Source organism: Rhincodon typus, chromosome 13 (genome assembly GCF_021869965.1).
Source record: "Rhincodon typus isolate 14 chromosome 13, sRhiTyp1.1, whole genome shotgun sequence".
Lineage (NCBI taxonomy): Eukaryota > Metazoa > Chordata > Chondrichthyes > Orectolobiformes > Rhincodontidae > Rhincodon > Rhincodon typus.
Window position 1 is genome coordinate 50,124,008 of NC_063344.1, and position 20,242 is coordinate 50,144,249.

Here is a 20,242-nt window from a genome sequence, read left to right on the forward strand (position 1 = left end):
ATGGACATGGAAATAAAGTTTATTCTAGTGGGTGAGAACAGAAACGCCAAAATCAGTGGTTGTCCCTTTTAAGACAGAGATAAATATTTATTTTTTCTCTCAGTGAATTTTGCAACTTTGCAACTCTCTGTGTCAGAAAATGGATGGTGAAAACAAGGTCATTGGACTTTTTTAAGTTTGTTGGGTAAGGGAATCAAGGGTTATCAGGGATAGGTGGATTCTGAAAATAAAGATCTTATTGAATAGCAGAGCAAGTTTGAGGGGTGAAATAGCCTACATCTGCTCATATTTTGTACAGTTGTATGTCCCAGGATATGCTGCAGGAGTCCTTTAATTAGGTCAATGTTCTAGGTCTATCCATCTTCTGCTACTACAACAATAATTTTCTCTCTATCATAAGATCATATTTAGAGAAGTTCAGTGATAATTGCAGAGTGTGCAATATCATTCACAGCTCCCCTACATGTGAATCCAGGCAACATTGATGCTAATTAATGGGAAGTAATATTTTCATCATACAAGTGTCTGGCAACTCTAACAAGATACCTTTATGCTCCTCTTGACATTTAAAAAACGTAACCATTATTAAATTCCTCCATCATTGATATTCTGTGTTCAGTATTGATTAGAAGCTTAACTGGATCAACCATGTAGATACTATTGCAACAGCAGGTTAAAAGTTGGATATTATGCAATAAATAAGTCACCTCTTGACTTCCCAGAGCCTTTCCCCCATTTACAAGACATAAATCAATATACTGCACTTGGCTGGATGTGTGTAGTTCCAACAATATCAAGTTGTTTGATACATTGCAGGACAAAATAAAATTAGTATCCCATCCACCAACTTAAATATAAATTTCCCTCATCACTATTGCAACATGGCAGAGATGTATAACATTAATGTACGTTACAACTGCTTGTCAACGTTTCTTCAACAGCACCTTCCCAACTTGCACCTCCCCACCTAGAACAAGGGTAGCTGGCAGATGGTATCACCATCACTTTTACATTCTCCTCCAAGTCACAGACTATCCTAATTTAGCCAAAATCTTGAAAGTCCCTACTCAACAGTATTTTGCAACTCCTCCTGTCATTCAAGTGCAGTGATTCAAGCAAACAGTTGACCACCATCCTCTCAAAGGCAATTAAAAATGGACAATGGTCTTGGCAGTAGTATCCACATATCCTTAATGAATAATCTTAAAAAGAAACTGATGGTAAATCTTTCTGACCTCAACATTTCCTGCTTCTGAGATAAGAAGAATGAAAATTTGTTTGTAGTGTTAAGAATGAGCAGAAAGGGATGACAGGCTATTGATAGGAGTTTGTCATTGACAAGGTTTTGGAGTGGGACATAAGTGAGAAACATGAAAGGGGATAGGTGTGAATAAATCTCTCCACACCTCTCCAACATTTCCACTTGCCACAGCCATGGCTTACAGAAGACCGCTTTTAAGAGACTCCTGTGGTCTTTAAATGGTGTCAATGAATTGTGATTTCTTCTCCAATCTCTCAAATGCAACCAGGCTGCACTTAGTAAGACACATTGAATTGTTTCCTCATATTACCATCCTTTTTTTTCCATTTCCCTTTTATTTTACAGTACAGGCTCTGCCTTACCTAACAATCTCCCACACTGAATTCCCCAGATACCTTGCTACCATATGAGTTAGTGCACACCCATGTGCACCCCCTATTGAATGTCTAGTTGGGTGACCCTAAACCTTGAAACATTGAGGTGGAAAACAAACAGGAGATAGTAAATCAGGAGCCCATCCACTTGGGGGAAAATGAGATGGGGTGGAAAAGACTCTATTGACTGGCTATTGCTTAGGTTTTGCTGCTGCCCACGTCTAACCTCTATCCTAAAGCTGCATGTCCCTCATTGAGAATTAACACTGTTAACTCAACCCCAGGAGGTTACAGCTTGGTACCTCTGTTGGCTTAATAGCTGGTTTGTGATACAGAGTGACGTCAACATCATGAGTTCACTTCCTACCCTGACTGTGGTTACCACGGAGGACTCTCCTTCTCAACCTCTCTCATGGCCTGAGGTGTGATGACCCTCAGGTTAAACTACCACCAGTGGCCTCTCTCTAATGACAGCAGCCCTGTGATCTGGTAAGACTATGCTGACTTTACCTTGGAAATAGTAAGAACTGCAGATGTTGGAGTCAGAGATAACACAGTGTGGAGCTGGAGGAACACAGCAGGCCAGGCTGTATCAGAGAAGCAGGAAAGCTGACGTTTCGGGTGGGGACTCGTCTTCAGCTGTGATCATCCAGCTCCACACTGTGTTATCTCTGACTTTACCTCGTTGCTTATCTTTTAATATTCTCCCTATTCTCCAGTCATTCTCTCTGCTGCACTGCAGTGGGACCCCCAATTAGATTTTTTTTTGCAGACAGTTGTGATGCATTGCTCCAAACGTGTTTTATAATGCTGAAGTGACCTCAGCCCTTAGATACCGTTAAAATGTTTTTCTCAACAGCAGAGATTACTGTCAGTGGTGGCTTGTCTGTGCATTCACGAGAAAACAGTTTGCAAAACAACCGAAAAATCATTTGTGTTCGGCCCAAATTTAACTCTGTGAGGGCGAAAGGAGATTGAATTAAAATAGCGCCAACGTGTGCTTTTTGTTTTTGCTTTGGAAAGTGTCTGTACAAAGTGGAGGAGTAGGATTGTGTTGATTGGAAGTGATGCTCGGCAGGCTTGGTATTTAAAAATTCAATAGTGCATGCAACATGTACAAGGACTAATACTTTTGTTATTTTCTTGATGCCACTTTATTTTCTTCTCGACTTTTCACAAGAAACTGTAAGACAATAACGATCTCCTTTGGTTCAATTAAGAAAAAAAATAGTTTTATTTTTTTAAAAAAATCAACCAGGGACGCGTTTCTACGAACAGCTAACAATGCGTCATGGGCAAATGTTCTAGCCAAAGGAATTTCAAAGTTTAAAACGGCTTCAGAATGAAAAGTAAGTATCTTCACTGCTGGAATAATGGCGAAAAGCTTGTGATAGGACACCCATTGCAAAGAACTACTTCACACAATAAAGAGGGTTTATTAATCGTCATTGTCCATGTATCTTAAATATAGAAATTTTAACTAAGTAGGAATGTCAATTAGAGTATAAGCTCACAGACACAAACAAACCTTTATTCTTCAGTAACACTATTTAATCATGAAGGTCGACCATTCCTCTGTTTAATTCTTTCACAGAGCGATCCCGGTTCTCATTCTGTTGGTTTAATAATTCCACTAGTTTGTGGATCATCAGCGAGGAATCTTCCCCGTTTTGCTGTCTTCGAGGTGCGCGGTAATCGTTTCCTGCAAAGCCGGAAAGATGATTGATGAGCGACAGAACTTCCGCAGCTTTCCTGGGGTTCATGCCATGCAGCAGTTCGCTGAGGGGTTCCCTGGAGCCGGCTGCCTCGGTGTACTGTCCGCCCACAGGGGAAACCCGTGGCGGCTCGGCTGAGTTGACCAAGCCGATGTCCGCCGCCAGCAACCTCTGAAGGTACCCGGTCAGTTCCTCCCCGGCGCCTGGCTGCTCACGGCCCGTGCCCTCACTGGAGCCCACCGCCTGGTGGCTGCCAATCCCTGGAAACCTCTCGAAGGGGACATCGGGTCCGAACAGGCGGTTTCTTGACGGATCTTTGCGCAAGTGTCCGTCATCCAGCCCGAGGATGTTCAGGATGTCTTCAGGAGTGAGATCTTCCAGGCTGCTGTCTGCGGCGCTCTGTTCTCTGGTATAACTCTCTCGGAGCCCCTGCTCTTCCCGATCTGCCTGCACTTGCGAACTCTCAGCCCCTGCATCTTTCCTCCTCTCCGCTTCTTGCAGCATTTGGACGATATCATCCGGGAATATTTGGAGACCCACCAACTGGTTCATGAGCCGTGGCTCAATGTCTCCTTGTGAGCCTCTGAGCTGCCTGTTTGGCGCTGCCTCCTTCTCCCCATTCCTGTCTCCAGCTGCTGTCCCGACCTCCCTTTTCGCTTGGTCCTCGTCCATTCTGTCTTGCAGCCGCTTGTAATACTGCAGCATCAGGTTTGCCGCCGCGTTGTCTTTCTTCATCTTCCCCTGTTCCTGGGAATTCGGCTGAGCCAGATCAATCTCATCGAAATTCGCTAAAGAATTCTTCCCATTGATTCCTGTTCGCTCCGAGTCTCCGTCCAGCTCAGTTTCCTCACCTTCAAATTGCACTACTTTATGTTGATGCCGGTTCTTCACTTCAACCGAGTCTTCTCCCTCTGCCACGTCCTCATAAGCAAACTCACTGTCCCGGGAGGTATCATCCTCCTCGTCTTTATGAAAGTGCTCTTCCTGCAGCCTCTCTTGTTGCCTGTATGGCTCTGTGTGTTTCCCTAGCTCACGGAAAGCAGACTCCAGCGTGGCAAGGCTTTGGGGAGTGTACTCTTCCTCTATAATTTCGTTGGTGCGTTTGTAGGGATTGATTCTGTAGCTGTCCCCTGGAAATGCAACGTGGTACTTCCTTGGCAGGTCCTGTCTCCCGTCTTTTTCAAACAGGGGTCCGTCATAGTCTTGTTGGTTACCATCAGTCATCTGCTGTTGATGCTGCCGAGTTCCTGGGCTATAGGCGTTGGCGTTGGCCTCGGCATTGCTTTCTGCTTGCATCAGTGTCTTCAGTGAAAGCTTGGCCCAATCAGCCCTGCCCTCGTCCAGAGATTCCCTTTTGGTGTCTGACTGCTCGTTCTCTTCGTTATCTTCCTCAACCTTTCTCAAGAGGGCTTCTTGAATTGGACGCAAGATACCTCTCTCGTCATAGTCTGGGAAAGTTGTGTCTTCACTGTTTTGTCTTAAATTCTCAATAAATTCTAGGGCTTTAATCATATCCGGGTTAGGATAGTAATACATTCTTTCTTTCAAAGTGCTCAGATCATATATGTTTGGCACCAGCGAAGCAGCCTTAAGGATGTCTGAATAAAGTAGGATGCTGAGGGTTAATATTGTACCGCTTGGAAAGGTTTTTACCATCGCCATGTTTATTATGGTGCCCCCAACTGGTAAATGCAAATAAAAACAAAATGATTACAACACACGCATAAAATACATTCTAATCTAGAAATGTAAGTTGTAGAGAGAATATAATATCTTTCACTCTTGGTATTTCTGAACTAATTCACTCAGTACCCCTATAATACAAGCCTTGCTAACACTTTACCCTTTATGCTGGAAAGAGATTTAATAAGAAGAACCGATCGATTTACATTAATTGAAATTATGTTCAGTCGATTTAACGTGTGGCTTCTCGGTTTGCTAAGGTTTTATTTTAATCGAGCAGTATTGCACACATTTAGGCAATTGGGTAGTACCCGTCAGACATTTAACACAGTATTTGCTATCTGCTGCATTCTAATTCTATTTGTGTGAATGCTACATTCATCCTTAAGCTCTTTTCACCACAGGTTTCCCCGGGTCTCGAAATGCTGCAGTATTTGTTCCCATGGTAACATGCGTTTCATTTGTCTGGTACCATTGAAAGCTTGAAAAGGACATTTCTTATGCGCAACGACGTGAAATATGAAACAATATTACTGAATTCCGTTTGTATGCTAACGTATTTCAATCCTAGACTTATTTTGACTACGTTTGGAAGAACAGTCCATTGCTTTTACTCCACCTCACTCAGCACACAGCTTTACTTTACTAACTTCGGTTCAGGGATGTTGGCGTCGTCCGTCCGGAGTTCACGATTTTATCTTTTTTTTTAAAAAAAAGCTTTAAAAAGAGAAGAAAATGCATCAGTTCAGTTAAGCATGTAAACACAAATGTGCTGCAGATTTGAGCGATCAAGCGAGAGAGCAACACAATTCCAGAGCGCATCAGGTTGCTATTGAAGAACCACGCGGTTAAAAGGATCGGCCAGCAAAAGCCACATCCTGACGGGTGAAAGGAAGGCTTGGGATCCCTTAAACGCGTTGTCAAGCTCACCTGAGATTTAAACTGGAGCCCTTCTGGTTGAGAACGTCTTTCTTGCCAGCGTCTCTGGAGCAAGTGGGGAGTGAAAATTTCAGCAGGCGGACAGCTCCCTGTTTATAAAGCAGCCCCACAACAAATCAGAACCACCTGACCCTGCGTCAGCTAGCTCTGACGCCTGTACAGCCTTTCCAGCGAATGCAATCGGAGACAAGACTCCAGCGCAGCCCTCACCGGAAGATCGACGCACGATTAGGACGGAAAAAGGCAACATCAAATGTGTCCTGTCTGTAAGATGTACACCCAAAGACGAAGAACCATTGAGAGTTCAAGAAAGATTACTTCAAAAATAGAGCTTGCTGCAAAAGCTCAACAGGTCTGACACTACTTGTGCAGAGAAATCAGAGTTAACGTTTCGGGTCCGGTGACCCTTCCTCAGAACCCTTCAAGATGACTTCAAGCCTGACCTCAACTTTGCTGCATGAATTTCAGGAGGTCTTAACCGAGTTCTTTAGTTCTCCACCCACCCTCCCCATGCATCACTTGTACAATTGATCTAAAACTCAGTTAGATTTAATCGGCTAATGTATCTTTTCATGTGAACTGCAATGCAACTGCAGAGATGAGATTTTATTTTGCTCACACTATCTGAGATTCGCTGTATGTTTCTGATGGCTTCATATTCATCAGTTCCTTTGCATTTACCTTCTGACAGTCCAAAACCGAGTACCTTGCTGGTTCGACTGAATTTAAAATGGCTAAATGTAGGCCTTGGAATTGCACCAACACTTGAATACCGATTGGTCAGCATCTGAAAGAGAAATGCGTTAACAATTTGACCATGGGCCCTGCTGGAAATGTTAACGTTGGCTTTCAGATGTTGGCCTGCGTTAACATTTCCAGCAGGGAAACTCATTTTGAGTTGTCAACAATCTTCGGTTATTTGTACCTGTCCTTTTTATCGTTGACGTTGTTAGTATATACAACTGTGTATGATACCATGAAAATTCCGTTTACTGGTGCATTTCCAATCTGTCTCATCATATTATGCATGGCACATCTCTCTCAAATTTCTTGACAATAAGTAGCTCTCTTTATTTTCTGTAAAGCGCAGCTATTTCAGCTGAAATGGGGGTGAGGGAGTGAGAATCATTGGGAAGTTGTCTCCTATCCATTGAAATTATACTTCTCAGAGGATGTCAACTTGCAGCAGACTGAACAGTTCCTACCATTATGTACATAGATTGAGAGATAATCCTAGAAGTAGGGGTGAGTCAGATTCATGTTTCCTTACTATAGCCAAGAGGAATACTCCTTCCTTAGAAGTAAGCAAAAAAATTACCTGTGCTAAGATTTTTTTAGCCACCTGTTTCCAGGAAATTTGGCCAAGTGGAGAATCCACAAAAATCACAGAGCAGATCCTTGTGACATAACTGGAAGCCATTTTTATATATTTACAGAGGGGTACCCAGTGTAAGGATCAAGCCTTTGCTGCCTCCACAACTTGAAATTCTCTATTCAAGTAACGAGAAACACAACACATGAACAGAAATTTAGAGGACCAAAAAAAATTGAAAAGCCAATTCAATAGAAAAAAAGCATAAAGTAGCTTTATGCACATATTTACCAATCCATGAATGTTGCTGTGTTAAGAACTGCAGGGACACTTCGATCCCTGTGTACCCATAGATCAGCACTCCAATTTTTCATGGCACACCTTTGTAACATGCTATTCGTGCAACTATTTGGAAATTATAAGTCCTGTTGGGATCAATATGAAACTTTTCCATTTGTACATTAATGGATTTGCATCATAGCTTAGCATAAGTCAAATGTGTGCCCCCATTCCTAACTCTCTACAACACCAGGGTTCTTGTAATACTGTGTTAAACACCTTAGTTCCAGTTTGCACCTTTTCTGCAATAAATGCAGTGATAGAAAATTAGAGATTGAAATAGAGATGTAAGAGAGGTAATGAATCAAATTCAGATAACCTAAAACTCCGACACTTGGTAAAGTTGTCAGCCACTCCTTCTAGCAGAGGCTAAATCCAATTGAAAGATGTCCTTATAAAATTGAGATACTAGACTGGTAATTCTGGATTGGCTGAATTTGTATTTGCTTTTGATATGACTCAAAAACCAAATAAAGTGGAGCTAGGCCACAATGGAGTGTGAAATCATTGGCAAGCCTGCAGCAATGCTGTAAAATGGTCTCACCCACATCCTGAATGATTATGCACTAAGAGACAATTTGAAAGCAGAGGAAACTGGACTGCTTTACTACCTTTTATGAGATTTCTCTTTAATGTTTAAAAAGAAATGTGGTGGTGGAAAATTAAGCTTGGAGGAAGCACTGAAGATAGTAAGGACACAAAATGTACTCTGGGTGGAGGGGGTGGTGCGGCAGAATTTCAATGTCCATCACCAAGAGTAGCTCGGCAGCAGTATTACTGATCAAGATTGTTGGGTCCCAAAGGACATAGTTGCTAGATTGGGTCTGCACCAGATGGTGAGGGAGCCAACAAAAGGGAAAAACATACTTGACCTTATTCTTAGCAATCTATTGGCTGTAGATGTACCTGTCCATGACAGTATCAGCAAGAGTGACCACTGCCCAGTCCTTGTGGAGAGGAAGTCCCAACTTCACATTCAGAATAAACTCCATTGTGTCATTGTGCTAAATGGGACAGACTTCAAACAGTTTTAACAACTCAAAACTGGGCATCCATGAGGTGTTCTGGACCATCAACAGCAGTAGAGTTATATTATACCAAAATTTGCAATCTCACAGCCCAGCATATCCCCCAGTCAATCTTGTTTCAATGGACAGTGCAGGAGGAAATGACAAGAGCAGCACCAGGCATACCTGAAAATGAGGTGTCAACCTGGTGAAGCTACCAAACAGCACAAGCAACAGGTGATAGACAAACCTAAGCAATCCCATAACCAATGGATCAGATCTAAGTTCTGCAGTGCTGACACATCCAGTCATGAATGGTGGTGGACAATTAAACAATTCACTGGAGGAGGAGGGTCCATAGATTTCCGCATCCTCAATGATGGAAGAGCCCAGCACATCCGTGCAAAAGATAAGGCTGAAGCATTTACAGCAATCTTTTGCCAAAAGTGGCGAATGGATGATCCATCTCAACCTCCTCCATCGGTGCCCAGCATCACAGATACCAATTTGATTCACTCCACGTGATATCAAGAAATGGTTAGAGACAATGGATACTGTGAAGGTTTTGGCCCCTGACAACTTTTTGGCAATAGTACTGAAGACTTGTGCTCCAGAATTTGCTGCTCCCCTAGCCAAGCTCTTCCAGTACAGTCACCACACTGGCATCTACCTAACAATGTGGAAAATTGCCCAGATATGTCCTGTACATAGAAAGCAGGACAAATCCAATGCAATGTATTACTGCCTTATCAGTCCACTCTCGAACAACAGTAAAGTGATGGAAGGTGTCATCAATAGTGCTATCAGGCAGTACCTGCTCAGCAATAACCTGCTTAGTGATGTTCAGTTTGGTTCTGCCAGGGCCACTCAGCTCCTGACATCATTACAGCCTTGGTTCAAACATGGACAAAAAAGCTGAATTCCACAGGTGAGGTGAGAGTGATAGCCCTTGAAAACTAAGCTAGATTTGACTGAGTGTGGCATTAAGGAAATTGGTAATACTGGAATCAATGGCTATCAGGGGCAAACTCTCTGGTAGTTGGAGTCACACTGGCACAAGGAGAATGGTCATGGTTGTTGGAGGTCAGTCACCTCAGCTCCAGGAGATCTCTGCAGGAATTCCTCAGGGTAGTTTTCTAGTTCCAGCCATCTTCAGCTGCATCATCAATGGCCTTCCCTCCATCATAAGGTCAGAAGTGGGGATATTGGCCGATGATTGCATAATGTACCGCACCATTCACGACAGATATCAAAACAGTCTATGTTCAAATGCAACAAGATCTGGACAACATTCAGGCTTGGGCTGACAAATAACAAGTAACGTTCATGCCACACAAATACCTGGCTATAACTATCACCAATAAGAAACAAACTAACCACTGCCCCTTTGTACTCAATGGTGTTACCATCATTGGATACCCCACTATCAACATTCTGAGAGTTACCATTGACCAGAAGCTCAATTGGACTCACCACATAAACTCAGTGGCGACAAGAGCAGGTCAGAGGCTAGGAATACTGTGGCAAACAACTCGCCTACTGACTCTCCAAAGCCTGTCCTCATCCATATGGTACAAGTAAGGATTGTGATGGAATACTCCCACTTGCCTGGATGGGTGCAGCTTCACCAACACTCTAGAAGTTTGACACCATCCAGGACAAAGGACCCGCTTAATTGACACCACATCCAGAAACATCAACTCCCTCCACCACTGATGCTCAGTAGCAGCAGTATGTACTATTGACAAGATGCACTCCAGAAATTGACCCAAGATCCTTAGGTGGCACCGTCCAAATCTGCGTCCACTTCCATCTAGAATGACAAGGGCAGCAGAAACATGGGAACACCACACCTTCAATTTTCCTTCTAAATCACTCTCCATCCTGACGAGGGAATATAATATGATTCCTTCAATTGTAGCTGGGTCAAAATCCTGGAATTCCCTCCCTGATGGCATTTTGGGTCAACCCACAGCAGGCAAACTGCAGTGATTCAAGAAGGCAGCTCACCACTACCTTCTCAAGGGCAACTAGTGATGGGCAATAAATGCTGGCCAGGCAGGGACATCCACATTCCTCAAAATAAATTTTGAACAAGCATGTGGCCTGTCACTGCTATGGCCTGTGCCTACACGGATGGCATCAAAAAGCGCTACTTTTTGTGAAAGGAAAATTCCAAGAAGCCACATTGCTTTGCAAATACAAAGACACTATCCACACAGTACCAGGCTAACAAAGTTTCCACAAGTTCAGAGGAGATATTCAACATAAGAGTATTATTCAATAAGTCATTTGAAACTTTAAAACATTCTTAAATGGTAGTTGTTAGTGGGACTAGTCAGAAAGAAGGTAAGAATATGGGTAGAGATCCATCTTGAGTGGTTGGTTTAAAAAGGCAGCATTACATTGTTGGTCTGGTATGTTAGTTAGGTTTGTTGAAGTCTATGCAACTAAATATTAGGTAAGGTGTGTATTGGGTGGATGTTTTATCTCTGCCGTAACCCAAACTGAAGTCCAATTCCTGTGTTTATGATGAATTAAAGAAACAAAACTCACTTGGCTTTTTGGATGGCATGGAGAACAGGTAAGAAATATCTTCACTCGGTATCCTTCAATTTTTTTTGTGTTCAGAGTTTATCATCAACTACCCCCCATCACAGCAAATGCACAAAAACAAATGAGGCAGCCACATATTTGTACCATGACAGCAAACTGCAATACAGTCATCAATAAAGAAATTACCCTAAGCTATTTGCAACCTCATGTCCACCTTTGTATCCATAGCTCAAACATTATACCACTTCTGGCCTATGCACTCCCAGTCTTTATGGTTTGAGGTAACAGCACTAACAAAACAGTTGAAAACAGTCACATGGAATTGAATTTCATGGACTAGGAGGAACTTAAAACAAGTGATAATGGTTTCACTACTTAATATACGTCCCATTGGGTTTACGTTCACCCTGCTCCAGAAGTGTGTAATAACATAACAGATTGATTTAAAAAATGCCTACACCCCACCCCCATGTAATTTCCATGGACTTCAATCTGTTACTTCCTGCTTTGCAATCCTATATTAACTTTGAAACAAATGTGTAGTTAATTCAACTGTTATAAAAGCTATTATAACATTTTACAAGATAAATGGAGTGGTTTCAGTAATGGAACTGAGGCTAGAATATGTAAGAGATTCTCCAACGTTAATGGAAAATATAGTACCAAAGCATGTGAGACCATACATATTTAATAGTTTGAACTCATGTTACTATAACCTAGATTTCAACTTCCAATATGTTGACATTTCACTGATATTTGTGGGAAATAATAGATTTACATTATTTAAAATAATATACCTACCATCTGTGAATTAGAAATTAGAATTCAGAATGGGCATTATTAGATGAGGTCGTTAAATCAGGGAAGAGCTGGGGTTTTTTTTGTTTTTGGTAACAGTAGTGGTAATTGCTTTGCTCATATCCTTCGTTAAAATGCCACTGTAAGTATCAAGGACAGGAAAGCATACTTGGTGTGAAAATTCCATTGTTCCAATCATCGACAGGTTTATTATTCCTTTTGATAACACTGTTAACAAGACAAGATTTTCCTAATGTTCATCTAACAAGCTTGTGTATCAAACATTCCCATGACAAAATGTATTGAAATGAGAGAACATTTTAATTTTTCCCCATGAGCTCAACAAAACAACCAATTCTGGAGATCAGGGACCTGGTTTTCCAACAAAGCATTTTAAAAAAATAATTCTTGGGATTTGGGCATTGCTGATAAGCCCAACATTTATTGGCCATTCCTAATTGAATCACCTTTTTGAACTGCTGCAGTTTATGTGGTGTCGACAAGAGTACGATGTGTTAAGGAAGACAGTGTCAGGATTTTGACCAACCAGCAATGAAGATAGCAGGATGGATTTCCAAATAAGGATGGTGTGTGACCTAGAGAGTATCTTGAAGCTGGTAGTGTTCCCATGTGACTGTTGCCCAGATGTAGAAGAAAGAAGTGAATTATGAACTACTCTACTGGCTCTCTGTACCCAAGAGGATTTCCTGCACTTTTACTGAAGTGACATTGGATGTACCTGTTGTAGGCATATATTTGACTTGCCTGTAATTTTAGTATGTCCTTCCAAATAAGGATATACATATTATTATCCAAGACAAAAAATGAAATATACAATAGGATGGGTGGAGTTTTCATTCCTGAGGTTGTGTGGAGCTGATCTGAAAAGCAGGAGAAACTTCCACTTGACTGTGGAATGAGTTTTCCTGTGCAGTTACGTTCTTTAAATATATTACATATTCAAGCACAGGTAAAGAACCATCGGTAAGTGGCAGGAAGTTCTGTGGCAGGAAGCATAACCCTTCCATGCTCCAACCTTTGGGTGACGCATTTAAAAGACACTCAGACAGCACTTCACTGTCTACAACCCAGGAGTATTCAATGGTCCTTGGTTCATCAACCCCACCCAACCCAAGAGCTGTAGACGACACTCCAGAAATCAACCCATGCTTCACCAGCTCTTCTGTAAGAGATGTCCCTGCAGGGTACCTGGTAGAGAAAATATGTGCTGTTTCCACAAGTTGGTAACAAAGGGCCACCTTGAGTCACTAAGACAGCCTGACTGTGGAAGTCAGAGCCTGTGGAAGCATCAAGAGAGACTGGATTCAGTCCCAGAAGAAAATGAATAATTTGTTGTGCCCTGTCAGGATAAGTGCCATTGCCTACTCAATGGTTTATGCCCCTCTGAGTGCAAGAGAACATTGTAAGCTGGTCACTGTGCAGAACAATCACACACAATATTGGCTGCCAGGTATCTCCAACACATGACGAGTGCAAACAGCGTCTTTAACTTCATTGCATTTACCCATGTTGTATTATTTCCACTTCTGTGTTGCAGTATGACTCCTGTCTGCTGAAGTTACACTTAAAATATAAAAGGAGCTACAACATTCAGCAGCTCATGACCCACCATCTATTTGATCTTTCATGACAAATAGGAGAATGCAGACCTCACATAACATTTTACCGAAGGTTTGCATGGTACAAAGAGATGACTACAAAAAATGCCTTCACAATGGACACTTCACATAAATTTCAGCTCTTACCACATGTAAAGCTTTATTGATCCTAATGAAGCTCTCTGACCACAACAAACTATCTTTAACCTGCAGAGATGTCCTGGAGGTGAGGCAATAAACATAGTTTAGCCCCTCTACATGTCTGTGACAGATGAATGTCCCTTACAAACAAAAGTTTGCATTTAAGCTCAGCACCCATGTAAGCCCACAGAACTCCTGAAGCTCTGGCCTTCAAACGGAACAGGAGTTTATTAGTCAACAGGGAACAAATAATTGTACAATGGATGACAAGCAGAATGGTATAAAGCTTCACTGTTATAAAAGAAATGTTCTCTCAAGAGCAGTAATGTTCCTGCATCATCATTCTGCTTCTGCCCATTATTTCTCAGTTTCCACAATTGTTTGCACCAAGTCATTAGTTCTCAATTTTTTGACGTTCTTAAGGTCATTTGGACTGAAAATGTTAACTCCGTTTCTGTTTCCATGGATGCTGCCAGAACTGCTGAGTTTTTCCAGCACTTTCTGTTCTTATTGAATTAGTTTTTCAAATCTAACTGCTACAATGGCCTTTCCCAGGTCTGTCGGCCTTATCTTATTGTGCCCTGGCTTCCTCAGCATCCTCATCATCAGCATTCATTCCTCAGCATCTCTGCCAGATTCCCCTTCTTTCTTAAGTAACAGGTGGCTGGTCCATTTCCCCCACTTCTAAGTAGTCACTCCATTATTAAGCTAGGTTGTGAATGGCTCAGCAAACTATTGCTATTTCGAAGTGAGCATTAATGTCCTCCTCCTGAATGGTTCAAGCAATGGAAGTCCTCAGAAGCCCTATTGTTGGTTCAATGATGGCCCTAGTGGATGCATGGGCAGCATTGTAATGCTGTTCACCACCAGTTCAAAGGTTTCATACCAGGGTCATTAGCTATGATTCCTGGGGTACCCAGCATCACCCATGAGCCAGCAAGTGTTGTGACATCTCCTTGTATAGTGAATGCATACCTGCAGAAATTGCTGCCCATGGTCACACATGAGCTGGATGTTGAGGGATTGAAAGTCCTCCCTGTTCAGGAATGTAGCTGATGGGGCTTTGAGCACCACATGGGTACAATTCAATGACTGAAGTACCCAATTAATCCATCAATAGGTCCAGTCTGCTCCCTCCATACCCTAGGAATTCTCCAGTGCCCCAGCATTTTAAGTTCCATTACCTACTTTTCCTTTCCTTTCCAGCCCAACTCTGCACCCACCTTTTCTGTTAATTCCCCTTTTAGGCTGCACCCCCATTTGGTTAATCATCCATTTACATTGCTTCCTCTCTTTTAAATTGAGCCATACTTATCTGACCTGGTCATATTTGCCAGAAACAGCCAAAGTAGCTGCCTAACTAGTGGACCCATTCAGTCTCTATCCTAACACTATAAATGTTTACAAAAAATACCTCAGACTGTGTATGAATGAGATTTCTCATGAAGTGATCAACTAGGTGAGGTTTCAGCCTGAACATTGTGGGCATTTGCAAAAATATACAGCAAGAGCTTGGAGGAAGCAATTAATTCCACTAGATGCATAGGTATATAGGTTTGTGAAGATGTAATTCCTGTTCCTGGCTAACAAAATTGCAGTAAGAACATGAATACACCAGACTGGGGTGTTAATGAGAATACATGACATAAGTGCAAAAATTGCAACAGTGATTCCTGCTGATAACCTGACACCCCTGAAAAATTCTGAGAACATCATTAGAAAGGTTTAATCCACTGTCAGGAAATAAAATTTTGCCTCCCATCCAAATAAGTACCATACCCATAATTCTAAAATTTCTGAGCATGCCTGGAAAATTCTGCCTAATGTTTAGTACATATTTCCTTGGAATCTTGGATGCATTTATATTTTGACATTTTGCATTGGCTCATTTAAAATTCTTTATGGGGGATATCATGTATCCTTTGGATTTGAGGGTCAGAGACCTTTGGGTGGGTCAGATGCCATTTGGAATGGTTAACTGGGGAGGATATTGCATATAAATGTTGCATAAATTCCTTGTAACAGACCAACTCATCAAGACCTGTTGTTTAATGAGAGCCCTTCTATCAATAGTGTGTAGTCTGTAATATCGAAATGTCAAGTAATAAAGCCAAAATTTATCTCATATGTGTACAGATGCCTATGGATACTCAATTTGTTGGCATCGAAGGTGAAGGGGAAATGGGATGAGTAGACGTAGACGGTAAGTTTGCATAACAAGGTGTAGAGCTGGATGAACACAGAAGGCCAGGCAGCATCAGAAGAGCAGGAAAACTGACATTTCGGGTCTGGACCCTTCTTCAGAAAGTTCTAACTGTTCCTCTGATGCTGCCTGGCCTGCTGTGTTCATCCAGCTCTACCCCTTGTTATCTCAGACTCTAGCATCGGCAGTTCCTACTATCTCTGAGTAAGCGAGTGTGAAGGACCATAGGGAATGGATATAGGAGCTTACGGCAACACTGGAGTTATGAGGGGCCCTGAGGGGTGTTTATGGAGGTATAAATTAGCATGGATGGGGAATGGAGAGTAAGGGGATAGGAACAGGAGAGATTTTTTATGTTTTAATCTTTATTTTTAAAACTATGAACACAGTGCTATAGTTCCCAGGCAGACTTACTGCCCAGTTCACCATAGGAATCTACTGCCTCCCCCGCTCTACCTGGGTTGCCTGCCCTGAAATCCCAGCCACTTTGGAACAAAAATGAGAAATGTGGACAGCCACTTCAAAGAATGGGTTTGTGCAGTTGATATTTCTCTCAAATCTGTAGATCTGGCTGGGGAATGAAATATGGGGCCACTTTTGGACCATATTCATATTGACATTTTCTGGTGGAGTGAGTGGACTTGGCTATCCATTGACTTGAAAATTAGTAAACTAACTCAAGTATCAGGTCAGTGTCTCACACTTTGAAGTGCGTTAAGATTCATGGTTTGTCATCTCCTAAAAATAAGACTTCTCATGGCATTTGGTTTTAATGGAGTATAACTTTAGTCCAGTTTGAAGCTGAAACCTAAATGATTACTTATGATTGCAAAAATATTTAATCATTTGAACTCATGTTAATATGCAAAAACAGAAGTTGCTGGAAAAGCTCAGCAGGTCTGGCAGCATCTGAGAAGAAAAATCAGAGTTAACTTTTCGAGTCCGATGACCCTTCCTCAGAACTGGGACCACTTTTGGACCATATTCATGTGACTATATCCTGGATTCAAACCTCTATGATGCCACTTTTTTACAGCAAAATGTGGGAAGTTAAAGACAGAGGATTTCTAAAAATAAAATTGAAGTATAGTTTCTGTCTTATGAAATAGAAAGAAGAATTCAGAATGTGAATTATATGGATTATTAGTTGAAGTAAATATACCAGGGAAGGGCAGATATTTTCTTGATATTGGTAACTGTATTGTTACCTGTGTTACTTTAACTTTGTTATGGTTTTGCTATATGCCAGGAAAGCTTAATTGATGTGAAAACTCTCAAGAATTTCTAAAACCTTGAATGGAATGTTTTTAATGCAGCCTACCATCTTGCCATAAAATGTTTACGGATGGGGAACAAAAATCTACACAGGTAACAAAGATTGTGCTTAGTTGTGCACTTATTGTCATTTTATATGTGCCAGTCAGACGTTGGCATAGTTTAGTCACTGTGCACTGAAGCAACTAGGTATCATTATCAGTTTAAAATATAATATACAAACATTACTTTGAATGTGGAAATTCTGGAACCAATATACATAATGTTCCAAAAAAGAAAGTCCACAAAAAGTGTTCTGATGAAAGTTCAGCAACCAGGAATGTGAACTCTCTTGCTCGTAACAACAGTGGACCTGGAAGCAGTACAGTAAGGACAAAAATAAATTTATTTAAAATTTCTATGGAATCTTTACTTGTTTTTAAGAAGTTTTGTATCAACCATAAACAAATCAATCATAAATTTTTTGATGGAAATGATTCTTGATCTAACCTTTTTATTTTTCATTTTATTTGGAGTACCATTTGCCTGTTGATTCACATCCGATTTGTATTCAATCTGATTCACATTAAAGCAAAAGCTACAAAAAAGTGAAATTATGTAGGTAAATTCTTCATTTCGAGGTTATTAAGTATATTTGATTATTTTTATTTAATCTCCTTAACATGAATTGTAATACTGCTGTTGATGTTGCCTAACCTCCTGTGAATTTCCAGCACTTTTTGTTTTTATTTCCAAAGCCAGGACTGTTTTAAATGATGGCAGGATGATTGGTTTGAGAATAACAAGTTACATTGGTCACAAGAAAGATGAATGTACACCACACTCTGTTGGGTAGTTGAATTTAATCTATGTTTACTGCATTTAACAAATCAGCAAGAGTTATAACAAGCCCTAACTTTTTTTTTAATACTTCAAATACAAGTGTTCTATGCTATACCCACTGGGAAACAAAGGGACACGTATTTATTTGACAACAATCTTTATTATGTACTATTGTATTGTCATTTTACTAAGCCAATGTGCCTGGTCAACATTGTTGGTGGATGATTCATGAACACAGCAATACTCCCTCTCTGTCAGAGTTCTCGGAGGTATAAGACCAGTTTTGTTAAACTCCTCTATTAACAGTATGAAATTTTGCACCTTCTCTCATGAGATGTGGGTATCAATGGTTGGACCGGCATTTATTGCTCATTCCAGTTGTCCTTGAGAAGGTGGTGGTAAAGCTGTGTTCTTGAAGTACTGCGGTCCATTTTGTGTAGGTAGACCCACAATGCTGTTAGGTAGGGAGTTTGAGGATTTTAACCCAGCAACGCTAAGGGAACGATAATATATATTCAAGCCAGGATGGGAATAGCTTGGAGGGGAACTTTCATGGATTAGCTGCATCATGGATTGTCCTAGATGGAAATGGTTGTCAGTTTGGAAGGTGCTGTTTAAGGAGCCCTGGTGAATTTCTGCAGTGCATCTTGTAGATGGTGCACACTGATGTTACTGAATGTCAATGGTTAAGGGACTGGATGGGTGTGGACATAATGCCAATAAAGTGGCTGTTTTGTTTCGGTGGTGTTAAGTATTCCATCAAACACTTCACATGTCTGTTGTAAATAGTGGACAAGGTTTTAGGGAGTCAAGCAGTGATTTACTCATTGAAGGATTCCTAGCCTTGACCTGTTCTTGTAAGCACAGTATTTATATGGTGAGTCCAGTTCAGCTTCCAGTCAAAAGTAACTGCCAGAATGTTAATAGTGGGACATTCAGCAAAGGCAACACCGTTGAATGTCATGGTGCATTGGTTAGATTCACTTTTGTTGGAGATGGTCATTGCCTGGCATTTATTTGGCATGAATGTTACTTGCTACTTGTCAGCCTAAATCTGTTGTTGCCCAGGTCTTGTTGCATTTGGACATGAATTGCTTCACCTTCAAAGGTGTCACGAATGTGGTCATCAGTCAATATCCCCATTTCTGACCTTATGATGGAGGAAAGGTTATTTATGAGCAGCTGAAGATGTTTGGGGCTAAGACACTACCCTGAGATACTCCTGTTGAAAACACTGACTTTCAACATGACAACCATCTTCCTTTGTTGGTGTTTACTTTGTTTCTGATGTTGAAGACCAAGATTTGCCAAGGAGCAAATGTCGGAAATGGAAGATTACATGGAGATCACTAAAAATGTAAATATATTTTTAATTACAAATGGTTAAAAATCAATGTGTCACAACTGACAATTGTATTAACAGCAACATGGAAACAATCAGGATTAACCAAATGATTAAAGAAGGAAACAAAGATTGTCATAAAACCATCCAGCTATAAAATTGCATGAATTGTTCGTCATCACCTTTCTTTTGTATCATCTAATTGGCATGAAAAATGTGAAACAGTTTTCACAAGTTTGAAGAAGTACAATAAATACTGGTTCAACTTAGAAATAGAAAATACTGCAAAGACATAGCAGCCACTTCATCTTCTGTAAAAAGAAAAGTCAGGTCAACAGTTCAGGTAGAAAGCTTCAAAACTGCTAAACAGAATGTGGCCAATTAACTTTGCAATATTGATAAAATAAAAAAGGCAGCCGACAGATAAAGTTTCTGTTCAATTATACTAACTAGCGACAGGAGAAACAACGTTGTTTAAAAAAAGTCTAAGATCCTTCCACAATACTAGGAGGTGTTACAGATGAACAATATTTGAAAGGGATGGGTTGACAGGGGGTAGGGTTGGCAGTGTACTTACAGGAAATTAGATAAAATGAGCTGGCTGTGCTCAGTTGGAGAACAGGAAATGGTTGTATGGTTGAAGTGAAATTATCAGGAAATGAAAGATGTCCTTGTGAAATAAATACAAAAAAAGAAACGCACAGAGGATGCAATTAGCTCAAGGTATAGAAAGAGAAGAATGGAATTAGATGAGATTTGTGACAGAGTATTTATTAGAAGGATCATATTCTGGTGGAGCTGGGAGGGGTCATCAGAGCATTCACCTTCAGTCACAAAAAAGCAGAGTTTCTGCTCC

The 20,242-nt window shown here is 41.0% G+C and overlaps 1 protein-coding gene across 2 annotated transcripts; it reads right to left on the reverse strand.

Annotated features, from left to right (window-relative positions):
• Positions 1-2,845: 2,845 nt before the first annotated feature.
• On the reverse strand, positions 2,846-6,093 carry LOC109928776 (secretogranin-2). 2 transcript variants are annotated; one of them, XM_048604696.1, is made up of 3 exons: positions 5,964-6,093; positions 5,684-5,750; positions 2,846-5,032 (listed from the first exon to the last, which is right to left on the reverse strand). In XM_048604696.1, exon 3 carries the CDS (start codon positions 5,010-5,012, stop codon positions 3,186-3,188), a length of 1,827 nt encoding a protein of 608 aa, XP_048460653.1. In that variant the 5' UTR covers positions 5,013-5,032; positions 5,684-5,750; positions 5,964-6,093; the 3' UTR covers positions 2,846-3,185. The 2 variants fall into 2 exon arrangements, with proteins under 2 accessions (XP_048460653.1, XP_020384289.1); XM_020528700.2 differs by having other exon boundaries at positions 5,653-5,750.
• Positions 6,094-20,242: the final 14,149 nt, after the last annotated feature.

Bases quoted from the DNA above. Each gene is read 5' to 3' on its own strand.
- LOC109928776 (XM_048604696.1), bottom strand. From the start codon at position 5,012: ATGGCGATGGTAAAAACCTTTCCAAGCGGTACAATATTAACCCTCAGC.